The sequence below is a fragment of the Talpa occidentalis genome, unplaced genomic scaffold (genome assembly GCF_014898055.3).
Source record: "Talpa occidentalis isolate TD23 unplaced genomic scaffold, MPIMG_talOcc4v2.1 talOcc4.11, whole genome shotgun sequence".
NCBI classification, from domain to species: domain Eukaryota; kingdom Metazoa; phylum Chordata; class Mammalia; order Eulipotyphla; family Talpidae; genus Talpa; species Talpa occidentalis.
This window is the reverse complement of record NW_023601104.1, coordinates 86,646,005-86,664,615: the sequence shown is the minus strand read 5'-3', so window position 1 is coordinate 86,664,615 and position 18,611 is coordinate 86,646,005. Positions and strand designations below refer to the sequence as shown.

Here is an 18,611-nt window from a genome sequence, read left to right as displayed (position 1 = left end):
GAGCAGAACAGGCAGATCTACTGAAATGCACTGCTGAGGGAAGCAGCGGGCAAGACAGCAGAGGTCTGCTACACCCTGTGTGTAGCTCCCTGACTGGCTAGGCGATCAGGGATCGAACTCATGCTACAGAGGCTATGGATTGCTTCATGGTGCTGTGCTTAACCCCTTGCACCATCAGGGAGGCCCTGTGAGCCACACATTTTTTTTATTAAGTGATTCCAAAATATTTAGATTATTTGTTTGGGACACAGCATCTTAAGCACTGCCACATTTTCTCAGATTTTGCTCCACACCTGTAGTTCAGCAACCACAAGAATCTACTTCAATACCACAGAAAAGCTTTCCCCAAATCACCATCTTTGTATTCTCAGAGGTGAATAAATAGGGATGGAAAATACAGCTGCTTTGGTCAAAGAATAAGTGGAGATATGTAAATTTAATAGAATGCTCTGACCCATCATTGCACCCACATACATCTATTTTTTTAAAAAAATTTACAAGATTAGGGGCCTCCCTGGTGGCGCAAGGGGTTAAGCACCACACTATGAAGCAATCTGCTGCCTCTGCAGCACAAGTTCGATCCCCTGCCCGCCAGGGAGCAACCCACATGGCGAGGCAGACTTCTCCTGACTCGCCTGCTGCTCCCCTCAGCAGTGTACTTCGGTCAATCTGCCTGTTCTGTTCCTCACTCTGTCTCTGGTGAATCCTCTCACTCCCTGCATCCCTGGACTGTACCCCAGCTCTTGTATGCATAAATAAATAAACCTTTAAAAAAATTACAAGATTATAAAAAAAACCCAAATAAGAACAACAAAAGCAAAATGAATGGAGATGGCTATAAAATTGCCTGTCATTTAAAAACATGGGCAGGGCCTCCCCGGTGGCGCAGTGGTTGAGTGCTGGGTTGCAAAGCTGCCCGCAGCCTCTGCAGCGCCAGTTCGATGCCCGGCTGCCAGGTGAGGGTCCCACATGGTGCTCAGACCTCTCCTGCCACCCGCTGCTCCCCTCAGCAGTGTACTTCGGTCCTTCTGCCTGCTCTGCTCCCTGCTATGGCCCTGGTGAATTCTCTCACCCTCCCGCGCTTCTGACTGTACCCAGTGCTTGTATAAATAAATCTTTAAAAAAAAATAAAATAAAAAAATAAAAACATGGGCAAAGAGTCTCATTTCCATACTCACTGCACCTAAGTGTTCTCTTTTCATTCTTCCCCACCGTGAAGCTACATTTTAATTAGTAAACATTCTTAAGCATTGGGAGTTGGACAATAGGTTTAGAAATGATGGTTTTCCAGTCCCAAATCAGAATAGTGAATTTATTTCACTAAGTTCCACTATGCAACTTCAATGTGCCAGGCAGCATGGTGACAGCATAAAATGAATTTGATGTGGTTCCTGCTTCTTAGTGGGGACTCCTGAACAAGACACTGGGCTCTGATATGAAAATCTCATCAGGGAGGCCTGCACATCTGTAACTGTGATATCCACAGAAAGGGGAGGCTCCAGGTCCCCTGCCCCACCCAAGGAAGGGTGGAGTTGAGTGGAGAAGAGAAGCTGAGAAGATAAGGAGAAGGGAAGAAGATCAAGAATATTTGGAGGAGGTATGTGGAGCAGAGACATGTGAAGAAGCTGGTGGGCCTCCCCAGTGGTGCAACAAGTTGAATGCAGCACTGTGAAGCTGCCCACAGCCTCTGAAGCGCGGGTTTAATTCCCGGCCGGCCAGGGAGATTCCCACATGGTGCAGCAGACCTCTCCTGTTGCTCCCGCTGCTCCCGTCAGCAGTGCTTTTGGTCCGTCTACCTGTTCTGCTCCCCACTCTGTCTCTGGTGAATCCTCTCACCCTCCCACACCTCTGGCCTATACCCCAGCTATTGTAAAAAAAAGAAAAAAAGAAAAAAGAAGCTGCTTGCTTCCAGCCTTGGACTTGTACCAGGGACTTGAGGGACATGGAAGGAGACACTTGAAAGAGACAGAGACGTGGCTGAGAGACCCGTGGGGAGGCTGACAATGGCAGCCTTTATCTTGACTGGGTTTTGATTTTGCTCTTTTCCTTGCAGACCTGCCTGGCTCCTACTGTGCCTTTCCTATGGGTCCCTGCCAGAAGGTGCCTTAGACTTGCAGCAGGATTTTGGGCCTCATTGGCCCTGCTTTGGTCCAACCCTGTTTAGCTGGGCTTTTACTGATAAGGGGATGGGTAATTTGGGGTGTTTCATGTGGAAACAATTTTCTTTCCTTTCTCTTTATTGCACACCAACTGTACTAACATTCTTTTCCACTGAGAAGAGTATGTTTCTTTTCCACACTAAGAGTATGTTTGTTTTATGCAGCGGATGGAAGAACCCATTTTGAGCAGGCAGATTTGGGGACCCCAGGGTGCCACTCCTTTTGCCCCATAACACTTACATCCCAGGGAACACAGAGAAGCAATTAGGGTCTACAAAAGATAGCTCTAACCACTTCCCACAGCTCACTGCATTCACAAATACCAGCCAGTCGCAGTATGTACGTGGTAGGTGAGCCAAGGATAAAGACCTGGGTTAAATCCCAACACCATGCTTTCTAGTTGTATGGCTTTGACCAAATCACCTCACCTCCTCTAGCCATTACTTCTGCATCCATAAAATGGGACAGTGACACTGTAGCACGGTGGTCCCAAGGAAAAGGGGAGGCACCAGGTGCCCTGCCCCATCAAAGGAAGGGTGGAGCTGAGCAGGGAGAAGCAGGAGAGAGGAGTCTGAGGATAGAAGGAAGCAGGATGGAGAGCCAGAAGCTGACCTGGAGGAGGCCCATGGAGCAGAGAGACATGTGAAGCAGCTGCACTTGCTTTTTGGTCTTAGACTGGTGAAAACAGATGTGGGCGAGAGACCCGTGGGAATGTTAACAATGGCAGCTTTGATTTGGATTTTGCTCTTTTCCTTCCAGACATGCTGCCTTTCTTATGGGCCCCTTCTGCCTCTTTCTTAAGGGTCCCTACCCAAAGGGGCTGTAGACTTGTGGCAGGCTTTTGGCCTCAGTGGCCCTACTTGGGCCAACCCTGTCTGGCTGGACATTTACCCACGAGGGGATGGGTAACTTTGGGTGTTTGATTTGGAGACTTTAATCTTCTCTTTTCTTTGTTGCACACTAACTGTATTAAAGTTCCTTTCCATTTAAAGGTCTTACACATTAGAGTGTGTTTTGTCTTGATGTGGTGGATGGCATAACCTATTTAAAGCAGGCAGGTTTGGGGATTCTGGGGTACCCCTCTCCTTGCACTGTGTAGAGTAAGAAAAAATGTCAGGCTTTTCTGTCCTCCCGCTATCAGGATAGATGAGGGAACCCTGTGATCCTGAATGCATGCCAGATGGCGGGCACCTGAAGTGGGTACACCTGCGCTAAGACTGTGCTTTTAAGGGTGGCGTCACAGGGACGCCAGCAGAAGCCGAAGAGAAGCCAAGAGAGAAGCAAAGAAGCAGAAGCAGAGAACGCCAGTGAGCCCAGATAGAGTGAGGATTTGCTGGAGGCTGGGAGGACTGCCAGCCTCCCGGCCCTCCAGCACCACTGTCTGCCGTGTACCTGGTAATCCCAATAAAAGCCTGCAAAACCACTGAGGACTCTGATTCCTCCTTTACCTGGTCTGCTGGATCAGAAAACCTGCACTGGTCCATTCCTGACCTTTACAACTGTAATAATACCTACTTTTAAGACTGTGAAGATTAAATGAGATATATAGAAACCATTTAAGTTATATGTAAAAATCCTTTTAATGGCAAAAATCTATTTGCAGATTTTTTTTTCATAAGCAGATTATGATATAACTTACTCTTTTCCATATTTGCAATGACTAGTAAAGTACCAGTTTCATTCAATAACATTTGTCTTTCTGAGAAACTTTAGAACCTCTCTAAACAAACTTTCAAAGAAAGCAATCATTAGAGTTTCTTTTTTTAAAATAGAGAATAAAACCAAAAATACAGAACTTAATGGAAAAAAGAAAAAGAAAAATCCTGAGGTAATAGAAAAAAGGCCAAAATGTGTACCATGAAATGAAAGAAAAAAAACAGTGATTTGATTTAAAAATGTGTTCTAGGTTGAGCGCTGGGTTGTGAAGCTGCCCGCAGCCTCTGCAGTGCCAATTCCATCCCCGGCTGCTCCCCGGCCACCGGAGGAGGGTCCCGCATGGCGCGCAGACCTCTCCTGCCACCCGCTGCTCCCCTCAGCAGTGTACCTCAGTCCTTCTGCCTGCTCTGCTCCCCGCTCTGGCTCTAGTGAGTTCTCTCACCCTCCCGCGCTTCTGACTATACCCAGTGCTTGCATAAATAAATAAATAAATCTTTTTTTTTTTTAAAAAAGTGTTCTACTATTCTTGATTTTGAGGAAGACACTGCTGTTCAAGGTGAATACGGTTATTGCTGAATTTTTTAATTAGGGGAAAGAGTTTTCAAAATATGTTAACATTTTTCTTGCAAGCAAAATCTTTTCAAGTGAAACAAAAGATAAAAAAAAAAAATACAACTGTGTCTCTAGACCCACAAGAATCCCCTGTAAATCCAACCTGTACCACGATAATCACTGTTTACCGAGAATCTGGGCCCCTAAGCCTGATCTTGGGCTCCACCAGCTGCAGCAGGATTAAGACAAAACCGACAACAGAGAAACCTGTTAGATCTTGTAAAGAGATACACAAGCCCAGGTGAGGCTCTCAAGCTACCATCACCAACAAAGCAAACTTTCTGAGCATCTAAAAACTTCTTGTCACAGAAATTGAGATCTCAAGTCTACAGCTTTCTACCCATCACAGACACACACTTCAGAGAGAGAGAAAAAAAGTGAACCCCTTGGGCTATCCTACTGCTTTGGCAGAATTCCATTGTGATCAGTTAAAAGTTAAATGCAAATGAATCAAGAACATCTGGTCTACATTTTTTTTTAAAGCCCAAGAGGGTTTATTTTTTTATTTTTTTTTTTTTTTAAAGATTTATTTATTTATTTATACAAGCACTGGGTACAGTCAGAAGTGTGGGAGGGTGAGAGAATTCACCAGAGTCAGAGTGAGGAACAGAGCAGGCAGAAGGACCGAAGTACACTGCTGAGGGGAGCAGCGGGCGGCAGGAGAGGTCTGCGCGCCATGTGGGACCCTCCTCCAGTGGCCGGGGAGCAGCCGGGGATCGAACCGGCGCTGCAGAGGCTGCGGGCAGCTGCGCAACCCAGCGCTCAACTGCTGCGCCACCGGGGAGGCCCCACCAAGAGGGTTTAAATACAAAGAAAGTTTGGTAAAATGTAGTCTTGGGTCTGCTGAATCTAAACATAAAAAAAAAAAAAAGAAAAAGAAAAAGGCCAAGGTGGTAGCAGAGCATGAGACCAAGAAGGGGCTTTGTAAATCTCCGTACATCTGGGCAAGGTTGTCAGTATACTTCTTTCTGGTTTCCCTGGTTTCCCAATACTTCAGCAATGGTATGTTCTTCCAAGTCACTTGTGCCAGTTTATGGAAGTTTGGGTTTCTGTACATTAAGATCTGAGCTGTTGGGCCTCCCTGGTGGCGCAAGGGGTTAAGACACAATCTACGAAGCTATCCGCAGCCACTGCAGCACAAGTTTGATCCCCAGCCAGGGAGCTACCCAAATGGTGCAGCAGACCTCTTCTAACTGGCCCACTGCTCTCCTCAGCAGTGTATTTCAATCTGCCTGTTCTGTTCCCCACTCTGTCTCTGGTGATTCCTTTCACCCCCAGCCCCCACACTTCTGGCCTCTCCCCCAGTTCTTGTATGCATAAATAAAAAAATCTTAAAAAAAAAAAAGATCTGACCTATTAGATAGTAGGACAACATGGGCAAAGTGAAGGTTAAATTTGCTTACATATGTATAAAAGTGGGTATACTATAATAACGTATACACATACAAATATAATTTCAGGACTTTTCAAAGTCTATACTAAGCTAATACAGGCTATGAATCTCCAACAGTGAGCACAGCATGACTTAACACATCATCCCCAGAATCCCGGTTTTTCTTGAGTTGCTGCTTGAGTCACACTTGGGAGAAATGCTGGACTCTTAAACGCAAATGGGTTGCAGATGTCAGGGATGCAAATGCCTCTCACCACCTGTAATCTCACACCTTTCATTCTGAAGCCTGTGTGCACTGTTATGGCTGTTACTGTGATCACAGCTGCTGCAGCTGCCTTCAGACCAGTAACCCTTGAATCACCACAGTTCTCTTCCCACAAAGCTGCAAAAGGGAATTTGTAGACAAACCCTCAGATAAGTAAGTGGAGGGAAACAAATCTTTATTTAGGTAGTAAAAAAAAGTATATTTAGAGGAAAAAGAACAAAAGCAAAGACTCCAAGGCAGGGAGGCCAAAAAGGGACCAAAGATGCCGTATAGACCCCTGTCTAGGAGATATTTAAACCTTTTTTTCTTCTATTCTAAAATCTCTTCATCCTCTTTGTGACTGGTTCTTTCTCAGTGGCTGTATGTCTCTGGACAGCTGTGTCTAGATTTACAGCTCTTATCTCAATCTTTCTTTCACTGCCCCTGTCTAAGGTCTCTTAAAATTTACTATCCTCATTAGTCATGCTGGATTTCTCTCTCCTTATCTCAGAAGGCTCTTCAGCTCTCAAAGTCTCTGCCAGTGCTGTCCCCAACACTGCCTACTTAAACCCTAACTTGCCCAAGGACTCAACTCCAGAATCCATGCAGCAATGACTAAACACCTGTAATGAGCTTTGTTCAGTCTGGACATCTTTAGCTTGCATATATGCCTGAGTATTCTAACACCACTCAAGGGGTTAAGACACAGCCTATGAAGCTATCCACAGCCACTGAAGCACAAGTTCGATCCCGGCCAGGGAGCTACTCACATGGCACAGCAGACTTCTCCTGACTCGCCTGCTGCTCCCCTCAGCAGTGTATTTCAGTGAATCTGCCTGTTCTGTTCCCCACTCTGTCTCTGGTGAATCCTCTCACCCTGCACACCTATGGCCTGTACCCCTGTTCTTGTATGCATAAATAAATCAATCTTTTTTAAAAAAGAAAAGAAAAGAAAAGAAAAACAAAATGAAAGGTTACCACTTAGCAGCCTAGGCTACTGCAAACACTTGTTTCCTCCTCCATGATTGACGTGGACTGCCAAGGCAGAAAACTTATTTTTATCCCCTCTACGCTCTTACTGTTTACAATACAAACCCATGTCAGACTTGTGGCAGTTCAGGGCACGTCTGACTGGTGAGCATGGCAAGATGTACCTGCCATGGGAAGGTACCTGGAAAAGAGGGGGCTGAGAGAGGAAGTGGGTGTTGCTAGGAATCCCTCACAGGGATTCAGTTCCTAGTCTCCTGCCATTTGCACTGGAGAGCTAAGGCCCAGAGCAAACATCAACATTGCTCTCCCCCACACCCTGTGATTTACCCAAGGTAAAGGATTTGTTTGCCTTCCTCCTGATTATCCCCTTGGTGAGAAAATGAGAAGAAAGTGTAGGCTGATCACAGAGTCTTCCCCACCGCAGTTATGTGGGAATCAGGACTGCCCGGTGGGGCTGCCAAATCCCTGCAGAACTCCTGCCACAGATGACAGGGAGGAGTGTGTGCACAGCCACAGGGCCAAGATAAACAGGCTGGGCCTGGGCCACCGTCATCCCGCTCCACACAGGAGATGAATCACAGGGCATCTGCCCCTGTCGCCTGCTCACACATAGCTGCCAGGGAGGGCCGGGTGGGCTGTGCTGACTGAGGGAGCTCCTGTGGAGGAAGAATTCTGAAGCTGCTCCTTACCTTCTATTTTCACAAAGCTAATGCCATGGTGGGGAAGGCACATGACAAAAGTCTCCCAACACAGTTTCTCACAAGGATCCCCAAATCCTCAGCACAGAAACTAATGACCCAAAACTTAGCTCTGCATATACCTATGGCTTGTTGCTGAGAGCTGAGAACTGCAAAACCCTCCCGAGGTCTCAACCCACACACGTGTAGTTTATAGTCCTCAAGGGGCAATAAAGTAAGAAGTAATTATCTTTTTTTTTCAAAGGGAAATGCAGCATGGAGCTATTAAGATAGGGGCTTTTTAGAAATTCCTAGTGCCTCTGCTCTGGAGGAAGCACCTCCACAAACACTCTGCTGCCTGCCTCGGGAGGGACGCTGGTCCCAATCCACAGAGGAGGAAGCAAGCTCCGCGGAGGTGAGTGCCGAGGAGGCAGAGACAGATGAGAGCCTGCTCCACAGCCTCCCAGCGACTCAGTTCACCCGGAATGAACCATCCAGACTCGAAGCAGAGCTCTCCCAGAGCTGGCCACAGTTACAGGCCTGGTGCCGGCGGAGGACAGTGAGTCTGGAGGGCTTTCCAGCGTGTACAGATTTCTTTGAAGCTCTCAATAGCTTAACTGAAAGCATTTATAAATCCCTGCTGATGGGGTAGACAGACAGGAGCCAGAGGCTTACAATACTTGGTTATTCCCCTAAACCTTATTTTTCCTACTCCTTCCATCCTGGGATCTATGGTGAGTTAATGGCTCTTCAAAGCCAGGAATCCATCTGCTCTCATAGGTCAGGATGTTCAGGAAGAGCCTCTTGGGGCTTCATCCACTTTCCACGCTGCCTGAGAACAACTCCCTGAGCCTCTCAACTCAGGGCCTCACCTTTGCAGGGCCCTAGAGGCACCAGTGGCCCCCTGTGGGCATGGAGGAGTGTGGAGGTGAGAGGCAGAGGAACACACTCCATCATGAGCAGATGGAAGCAACCTAGCACCTGGGCAGCCTGGGTCCTGGCCTGATCACTAAAGAATTGGGAGATTTCTTTTTAAAATGCAGTTCAGAGACTTGTTTAAATAATACATACTGTGGGCACACAGCAGTTATCTCAACACTCTCATACTTGCTAAAGAAGCAAGAGGTTTCTTCAGGCACCACCTGTTACTTAAAGTTCTTTTGATCCTATTTGTGTTAAAAATAACCTCCAAAGTCATGTATGTATGTGTGTATGTGTGTGTGTGTGCGCGTACATATGTATATCAGGAATCGCCTATAACTCTCTGCACAGAATGTCTGGAAGGTGACCGCAAACTAATAACGATGATGACTTAGGCAAGTGGCCGATCTCAGAACTACTGGAAAATGCTTGGGAACTTTGAAACCCAATCACATGGGTTCGTCCATTTATTAGCTGTGTCCTCTTAGACAAGTTTCTTAACCTTCCACAGACTCAGGGTCAATGAGGAAAAGGGGAGAATGATACCTGCTGGGACTGAAAGGTACACAGGGCACGCTCAGTACATGCTGCTTATGATTATAACTACTGCAAAAAAGGAAGTTACCAGCAGAGCACAGCTCTAACCCCCGTGTGGCTATGGAAACTGCCACCTGCTGAAGGGAAGAACTGAGAGCATCACTCAGCATCCTGGTTCTGCATTTCATCTCATGTAACTCCTGGCATGAACTAACTCCTGATGTGGTGGTTATTGTCCATTGGCATTACATTACCTGTCACCCCACATCTATTCTCCACCCATGTCCACCTGCTCTGTGGTCTGTTGGGTGACCCCTGTGGACTGCCTTCCCAGGACCTGTGCTCTCTGGCTTCTGACTGGGATCTGCCCATGGACAGAACAAGCACAAGATCCAGGTATTTATTCCCCTTCTTGCCTGACATGGTGCAGCCTGTGGGGCAGCCCCTCTTCCATGATGCCAGCACTCTTTCATTAAACTCTCTTCAGATAGGCCCTTTTCAGGTACCACCTGTTTCCTGTGGAGACCATGATCAAAACAAAAGGGGAAGAGGTTTTCTCAATGTGAAGAGTAACCCTAACATGACTTTTAAAAAGAGAATGACTAAAGCTAATTATCAGCTTTATAGACACTTTATTAATTCCAGCCAGGATTCTGATTTTCATCATTTGAACCTTCATAAGTAAAGAGCAGTTTTCACCTAATAACAAAGTAGAGAGGCCACTGAGAATGCTGCTGAGCCTACAGGTTCTGACTTTTTCTGTAGGAGGAGCCCATTTTCCATCTCTCTAAAGCAGTAAGAACCCCGGAATAGGAGGGACAAAATGACACTTACTCTGTGTAAGAAAATAAGTAAGTTGTTCCACATCAATGGTTTCGCTTGAAGCTGAGAACAGCATGCTAAGGTAAGTACTGTCATTATTATCCCCACATTTCAGATGATGAAACTGAAGTGTAAAGACACTAAGGATTGGGCCTCCCTGGTAGCACAAGGGGTTAAGGCGCAATCTATGAAGATGTCCGCAGCCTCTACAACACGAGTTTGATCCCCGGCCATCCAGGGAGCTACCCACATGGCATAGCAGACAGACCTCTCCTGACTCGCCCGCTGTTCCCCTCAGCAGTGTACTTTGGTCAATCTGCCTGGTCTGTTCCCCACTCTGTCTCTGGTGAATCCTCTCACCCCCCCCACACACATACCTCTGACCTGTACCCCAGTTCTTGTATGCATAAATAAATAAATCTTAAAAAAAAAATAAAGACACTAAAGATCTTGCCCAAGGTCACATAGCTGTTATGGCAGAACAAGGATTTGAACCTGAGCAGCCTGATTCCAGAATCTATTCTCGTCACCAATTTGCATCCTCTACAGGAAAGCTTGGAAAGGAGATTGAGGCAAGGAGAAACAAAGGAAACAGCGAGCACAGCCTCTCTTCTAACTGTCTCAGCATCTTCCAATCCATGAAATGTTCCCACAGTGGGGACAGGTTTGTGGGGGGCATATGGCAGCCACTGACCAGGATCACTAGCCACGGAATTCAACCATAATTCAGGAGGTGACTGTGAAAATGAAATGCTATGAAGAACTGTGGCAGGTGAAGAAAGACTGTGAGAAACCAGGATTCACTGCAATATTGTCAAATACCAAGCCTTTAGTCTGCAAGGGAGATCTCTCTTATAGAAAACCTTCTAGCGGCAGATAGTGTGAGGGCAAATGTTACTTGCATTGGAAAAGTGATCCAGAGAAAAATTCCTGAACAACATTTTAAAGAGAAAAAACAGATACTGTTGGACACACTGGATAATTTCTTCCACAGAGAAACTATCCGTAACTCTAGCACCTTCAAAGGAAAACAATCTCTTGGACCAAATAACCAAAAATACCAAGGACACACACCTTTCCAATGCCGTCCTAAAGCAAACCCGGTACACAGTGCTTGCTGACAAGCCCATATTCCACCTGCAGAGGCAGCCAGTATTCCATTCTAGTGTACACCTACTGGAGATTAATCAGAGAGACCCTGGGGTGTTATGGATTGCTGGATAACTCAATTCAGGCAGGGCAGAAAAAAGATAAAACTGCAAAATGATTTGTAGCCTGGACACAGTGGCTGAGACCTGATTCTTATTCTGCTTCATGTAATATTTACTTTGTCTCTACCTCCCGCTTGCTGAAGAGGGAGGATGTGTGGGTGGTACAATAAAAGAATCAGACTTGTGCATATTACATATAGTTCAGTTATCCAAGGAGGAAATAAGTTGACAGGAAACAGTCAGAAAATAACACATTAAGACAGACTGTCAAACAGTTTCCCAAAATTAATAAACTGCCAACCAATCAGCCACAACCTATGCCCATGTTTCATCCCAATGCAATATTTGAATCACTTTGGATTCTAGCTTTTTGACTGAATGGCTAAGCCTGAAGTCATTCTGCAGACAAATCTGGCTGTAGACATTTGAAAGATGGCTATGGGTCACCAAAAGTGATTGCAAAGCCCTCTAGCATGATATTCCCTCTTACCAGTCGAGTCGGCACCAGAAGCCCTGCCACTCATCTGCTCCTCGGCACTGATGAGCTGCAGGTCTGTGTAGGAGGGGCCCAGGCTAGGACTGCTGGTGTCTTCAGAATGTGTGGTCCAGCTGCTCTCGGAGGTCAGAGGGCATCTCCCCACAGAGTCGAAGGAAGGACATGTCCAGCAGGGCACGGTCAATGGTAGGACTGTGGACAGGACAAAAACCAAAAGTATACACTATAAATAGTTGTACTCTGTTTATCTTTAGTGTCTGTCTTACTTTGATGTTGCTCAGTTCCTTACGAAATGTCAACAGTCATACAAGGCCAGGAAGTATAGGAAGGAACACTTAGGATTCAGGTGGGGAAGCTAATTGACTGAGAACCATGGTTAGTCCACATTAAAACCAGTACTACAGTGCAGGTCTGATGACCCTCAAATCAAAGAAGATCACACTGGATAATATAAATGATTTTAAGGGTCTACTTTTAATTCTAAATGTAGAGTTCAGTTTCATTCAACCCAAACTACACACGACTTACAGTTTCATCTTGATCCTCACATGTCCTTCATTTTTAGTGGCAGGCTAACAATCTTAAGAAAATTCACCAATTTACACTGCAAAATTGGAGCTAGAATGGATGAAGGGACAAGCAAAGATATGAAGCTACGTATGTATTTGCATATCAGTGGGATATACCTCTGCTTACTTGAGTTTTGATTGCAATTGGCTATTCTGCGGACACACAGAAATAGAGACTTACTGGTTGACATGTAATACAAGGGAAAATATCTTTTAAGGAGGAAATGAAGAAATTCATGGGCTTGGCTTTATCGCTTCATCTTTGAGCAATAAATTCAGCCTTTCAAAACCACTTTGGAAAATTCTTTTTTTTTTTAAATCAAGTTTACTAATGTCTCCAATTTGTCTGTAGTTAATTGCCTACCACATGGTTTCTCCATGGTATTGCATAAGAATCTGATTGCAAATTTAATGCTAGTACTGAAAACAAGTGCTGAAAGAGTTTGGACAGGGAAGGAAGGAGAAGAAATAAATTAACATTTGTTAGTTAACATTAAATTAACATGCCATATTAAGACATCTTTACAAATGTTATCTCATTTCACCCTTCAATCCTGACCAGGATTTTACACAGGGGGAAATAGACTCAGAGAGATTAAGTAGATAGAAAGTCAGTTCGTATGGCTAGAAAATTAAAACTGTAGAGCTTGGTTGGGAAATAGTAAGAGAAAATTTGTTGTAGAGCAACCCCGATACAAAATGGGGTGCCTGACTGTGGGTCCTCACCTGCGCGCTTAAAAGGACTTATCAATGCTCTACCAGAGGCACACGCGAAAGGTCAATAAAAGGTTTATTTACAAGGGAAGAGGAAATGAGGAAATGTACAGCTCAGGGAGAAAAGTGGAAGACAAAGTTTTAAATGCGTCCTACCCGATCTGCCGATCAGGAATCCCAAAATGGCACCCTGAGAGCTGGCCGCAAGCCAGGAGCCGTGAAGCCAGGAGGCGAGCGATAGCGAGCCCCCCAAGGCCCACGTGTTTGGTTTTTATATCCAACCTGGCTGCCCAACTCCACCCTCAGGTCCCAGCCACCCTCCCTTTGGTGGTGATGGGATTTGTCTTTCCCAATGTCCTGATGGCTTTAGTCTGGAGTGGGGGTGGGGTCCACAAAGCCTGTATGGGATTAGCGCAGTACATCATTTCCCCCTAACAAATTGAGTTTTAAGAGGGAAGAAAGATTAATAGTAAAGTTTGGGACATAGTATCAATACAAAACTACAGAGGACTTTCATTCGATGTTTTCTTAGGCATTTAGAAGACATTTAGGACATTTCTCTGGAATGCTCACAGCTCACACCCCCCCTTTCTATAAAAATGTCACTATCTCAAGGAGGAATTCCTGATTTGCTCCAAACACATGAGGCCCTGTTTTTGCTTTATTTCTTTTTAGCATGATCACTGACTAATGCACTACATACACAATGTCTTCCCCTCTAGAATTCAAGCTCCAAGTTTCTTGGAGGGAATTTTGATCCATTTTGTTCTCTCCTGCACCCCCATTGCTAGAACAGTGCCTGATGCATAATAAATATGCATTGGTTATAGCAACAGAAATACCACAAACCATTCCATAGCAAGTTATGTTAAATATAGCTTGTTTAAACTTGTAACTATAAAAGCCCCATACAAACATGGAAAAATAAATAACAACAACAAAAAAAAAAAAAAAGAAAAGCTAAACATGGAAAAGCTAAACCTAGGGCACTATTTCCTGAAGTATAGTAGACAAAACTCTGAACTACTGTGGAAATAAAATTAAGATATTAAGTAAATTATAATAACATTATTTAAATTACATTATAGGGCAAGCAAGAAAGTAAAGAATTATGAGCGATGTAATAAAAGCTGGAACCAAAAAATGATACACAGAAGGAAAAAAAACTGATTTTTACACCCTGAGTATTGTGAACAAATTAAGGAGACCCCTGAGTTTTGGCTTTATAAGTCTCTTGTGAAGAAAGCAAAGGGCAAAATACCTAGAGTTAGCCCAGGAAGGGAAATCTAACAGATTTAAGGCTCAAAGTCAGATATCCCAAAAGTCTCTGTAAGGGCAAATTAAGAATTCCCCTTTCCACCCAGCTGAGGGTAGCAAAGAAGACCCTGTGCTTTAACACTGGATACAAGGTAGAGAAAAAACACCTCCTGAGAACTTACAATCTCAAGCTGTCCCGCATGGGGGCTTGCAACTAAATCTACTTGTGTGGTCTAAAAAACCTCTAGTCTGAAAACTTGGCCAAAGTATTTTCAGGTTGGTGGTCACCTCAAGCACCTGGCAAAAGCACATACTAATCCTTTCTATAGGAGAATACCTTAAATCAGCCATACCAGAGAGAATGTTCTTTAGCTGATATGCACATGGTAATAAATATCAAATAAAAATACAAAATATTTAAGAAATCAAATCACCATGAATAAGAGCCAGCAAGGTGTGCAGAGTGGGTGTAGGGTAAAGAAAATATCAGGCTTTTCTGCCCTCCCGCCATCAGGATAGATGATGGATCCTTGTCCTGAATGCATGCCTGATGGCGGGCACCTGGAGTAGGGTGTGGGCATAGGTAGATGGGATTCAGTTGAGCTAAGACTGTGCTTTTAAGGGCGGCATCTTGGGAGGTCAGCAGCAGCAGCAGCAGCAGCAGCAGCAGCAGCAGCAGCAGAAGAAGCCGAAGCTGAAAGAGAAGCCGAGAAGCAGCAGAACGAACTCCAGAGAGCTCAGATAGAGTGAAGATTTGCTGGGGGCTGGAAGGCCTGCCAACCTCCCGGCCCCCCAGCACCCCTGCCTGCCATATGCCTGGTGAACCCCATTAAAAAACCTGCAAAACTACTGAGGACTCTGACTCCTTTACCCGGTCTGCATGGGATCAGAAAACCTGCACTGTGTCCATTCCTGCCCTTACAATTGGCGAAGTCGGCAGGATCCATGCAGACGGGTATGGAGCCCTCCGAAGACCTGGAGGGACTAAGGAGAACAGACTGTTTGCCTGTGATGACGCTGGAGGCGCCATGGTGGCACAGAAGGTGGACAACGTCCACGAGCTACAGGATGAGACCTGGCGTGAAGGAGACGTCCGAGAGGACCAGCCAACGACACCGGAAAGGACCAGCCAACGACACCTGAAAGGACCAGCCAACGACACCTGAAAGGACCAGCCAACGACACCGGAAAGGACCATCCAATGACCCCTGAGGCAGCAGGCCGTTGCTGAAGCGGGGAGAGGCCAATGGACTTGAACTGATGGACTGATGGACTGACAATCCCGCCAGAAGGCGGAGGACCTTGGCAGGTTATGTTTTTTTTTTTTTTTTTTTTTTTTTTGAGAATCTGGGGGTGGCCAGTGGGCCTTGATGGCCAAAAGCAGCCTGTGTATGCCCAGCAGCCAGGTGGAGGAGAAAAGCCAACTAAGAAGGCAACAGCTAGTACTGATGCTAAGTTGAGAAGCCCTAAGCGGCTGTTAAGCAGCCTGGGTATGCTGAAGCCCTGTGAGTTTCATAAAATCACCTGTGGGTGATGCCCTGCTCATTCTTGAGTGAGGGTGAGGAGCTGAGGAACCTGTCCTTGGGGGACAGTTGGGGAACGGGGCTTGGGGTGGAGCCCAAGCCAAATGTAGAGTTTGGATCCCCAACCCATGTGCTTGTGCAGTGGGTTGGCCTGAATGCAGGGGTCTGCGAGTCGCATGGGTGGCCATGAAAGCCGAGTGTTGGAGCGACTGCAGACAGAAACCCTGAGGGTTGGCGATTACCCCCAACAGAATAAAATTGCCAATCCCAGAGCTAGTGCATCCTGGGGGTGGATGCTGTGTGTGGCTTGTAGCCGAGACTACAGCCAGAGAAGGCCAGGAAGCCTGACGGCTCCTGGTGTGTTATAGTAGATGCCGTGAGTGATTCCCCTCCCTTGTATGAGCAGTGCCTTTGGCAGCAGATTTGGTGGCTCATCTGCTGGTACCAATAATTGCCTGGACTTATTTGTGTTCTGTTGTATTTTGTTATATTGTATTTTGTTATATTTGATGTATTTGTTTTTGTGGGCCATGGCTGCATTGTTTGTTTGCTTAGAAAATTGTATATATATATGTATAGACTGTATGGCAGAAAACCCTGAGGGGGTGGACTGTAGGGTAAAGAAAAATCAGGCTTTTCTGCCCTCCCGCCATCAGGATAGATGATGGATCCTTGTCCTGAATGCATGCCTGATGGTGGGCACCTGGAGTAGGGTGTGGGCATAGGTAGATGGGATTCAGCTGAGCTAAGACTGTGCTTTTAAGGGCGGCATCTCGGGGACGCCAGCAGCAGCAGCAGCAGCAGCAGCAGCAGCAGCAGCAGCAGCAGCCGAAGCCGAAGCCGAAGCCGAAAGAGAAGCCGAAAGAGAAGCCGAGAAGCAGCAGAACGAACTCCAGAGAGCTCAGATAGAGTGAAGATTTGCTGGGGGCTGGGAGGCCTGCCAACCTCCTGGCCCCCCAGCACCCCTGCCATATACCTGGTGAACCCCATTAAAAAACCTGCAAAACTACTGAGGACTCTGACTCCTCCTTTACCCGGTCTGCATGGGATCAGAAAACCTGCACCGTGTCCATTCCTGCCCTTACAGTGGGGAAAGAAGATAGAAACAGACCTGCAAAGAATTCAGCAGTAGAATTAAGCAAAAAATATAAGTGTGTATAATAGACTTGATGTTGTTTTTGGAGCCAGTGGGTTTGGAGTGTGGGGTCCTTGGGTTCCCCCCGGGGAAAGGTGTCACCAGAGCTCCCCTTTCAGCGGCATGCGGAGAGTTTCCCAGGCACGTTTCTCCACGAGACAGAGACGTTAGTTATATTTAAAGAGCAGGTTTATTAGAAAAGGGACAGAAGAATAAAGGACACTTGCATAGACAACTGCCCCAAATGGGACAGGTTTGCTGAGAAAGGCCTGCATGGTTGCAGGCAGGGGGCCTCTAAGAGAGCTGCCTCTGCTGAGGGAGGTCAGTGAGGAGAAGCCCCGGTAAGTACAGGTCACAGGCAGGCAGGAAGGCTGCTGCCCTGCAGAGGGAGAGAGTAGGTGAAAGGAAGAACCTGCATAGTCACAGGTTGGCAGAAACACAGCTGCCCCGTTGTGGGGGCAGCATTAGGTTTTATCATCTTCTTTCGGTAGGGAGGGGCTCATCTTTGTGGGTGGATAGTTTGTTCCTTAATCTTCATTTCTTCACCTTCAGGTCTGTGCTCCTGACACTCCCTACAGCACTCTGATACCTGCTTGTTGGTGCCTAAGGATCTTATTTTCTGTAGCTGGGCTTGCTGGCTACGTTAATCCCTTCTCCCCACTACTTCCTTGAGTGAGACAGGTTCCTGATCTGTGGCCTCTCCTTTTTTATTCTTTGTTCCACCAGGCTTAAGGACATTTAAAGAAGAAAAGAAATGAAAATGAGAAAGAAGCATAGAGAATTGAAAGAGAACTACGTGAATTTCTGGAAAAGGAGTTAACTACAAATATAAAACTGGACAGTATAGAGAAGCAAAAAGATGAAAACATGAAAACCAGGGTCTAGGGGGCCTCCCTGATGGCCTAGGGGTTAAGCCTCAGTTCGATCCCTGGCCAGGGAGGTGACTCAGCAGCAGACCTCTCCTGTCTCGCCCACTGCTCCCCTCAGCAGTTTATTTCAGCACATCTGCCTGTTCTGCTCCCCACTCTGTCTCTGGTGAATCCTCTTGATGGAGGACAAGAATAGAAAAACTGGAAAGGAGGCCTCACAAGATTAAAATCTGACTCAAACAAGGAGGTGGGGGTCGAGGGGAATAACAGGACCATTAACCCAGCTGTAGAGGTCGTGACCCTTAGGCATCAGCGCCTTATCACAAGGCCTGAGACCCAAGCAGGATCAGATGCTATAGGAAGTGGAGCACAGACCTGAGGGTAAAGATATGGAGATTGGGCCCACCCTGGAATCCCTTCCTGATTTTGCCTAGTTATCCCAAATAAGCAACAAACAGGCCACTCGGAGTGACCCCTCCCAAACAGAAGGGGAGTATATCAAGGCAGTCTCTGCACAGGCTCGGGGCAGCACTCCCACTGCCCACCTGTGACTATGCAGGTGCTTTTTACTAACTCTCTCTCTCTGCAGGGCAGCAGCCTCCTGCCTGCCTGTGATCTGTACCATGCCAGGACTTCTCTTCACTGACCTCCCTCAGCAGAGGCAGCTCTCCTCAAGGACGCCCACCTGTGACCATGCAGGCCTTTCTTAGCAAACCTGTCCCTTTCCCTTTCCCTAATAAATCTGTTCTTTAAATATGACTAACGTCTCTGTCTCATGGACAAACTTGCCTGGGGAACTTGTGTGCTGCTGAAATGGGAGCTCTGG

At 46.3% G+C, this 18,611-nt stretch overlaps 1 protein-coding gene across 1 annotated transcript in view; it reads right to left on the bottom strand.

The window, feature by feature from the left end:
- STON2 (stonin 2) overlaps positions 1-18,611 on the bottom strand; it is a 137,925-nt gene that overhangs the window by 67,573 nt on the left and 51,741 nt on the right. The window contains exon 4 of the mRNA XM_037503754.2: positions 11,713-11,910. Coding sequence (XP_037359651.1) covers positions 11,713-11,910 — 198 coding nt within the window. The remainder of the gene's footprint in view (positions 1-11,712; positions 11,911-18,611) is intronic.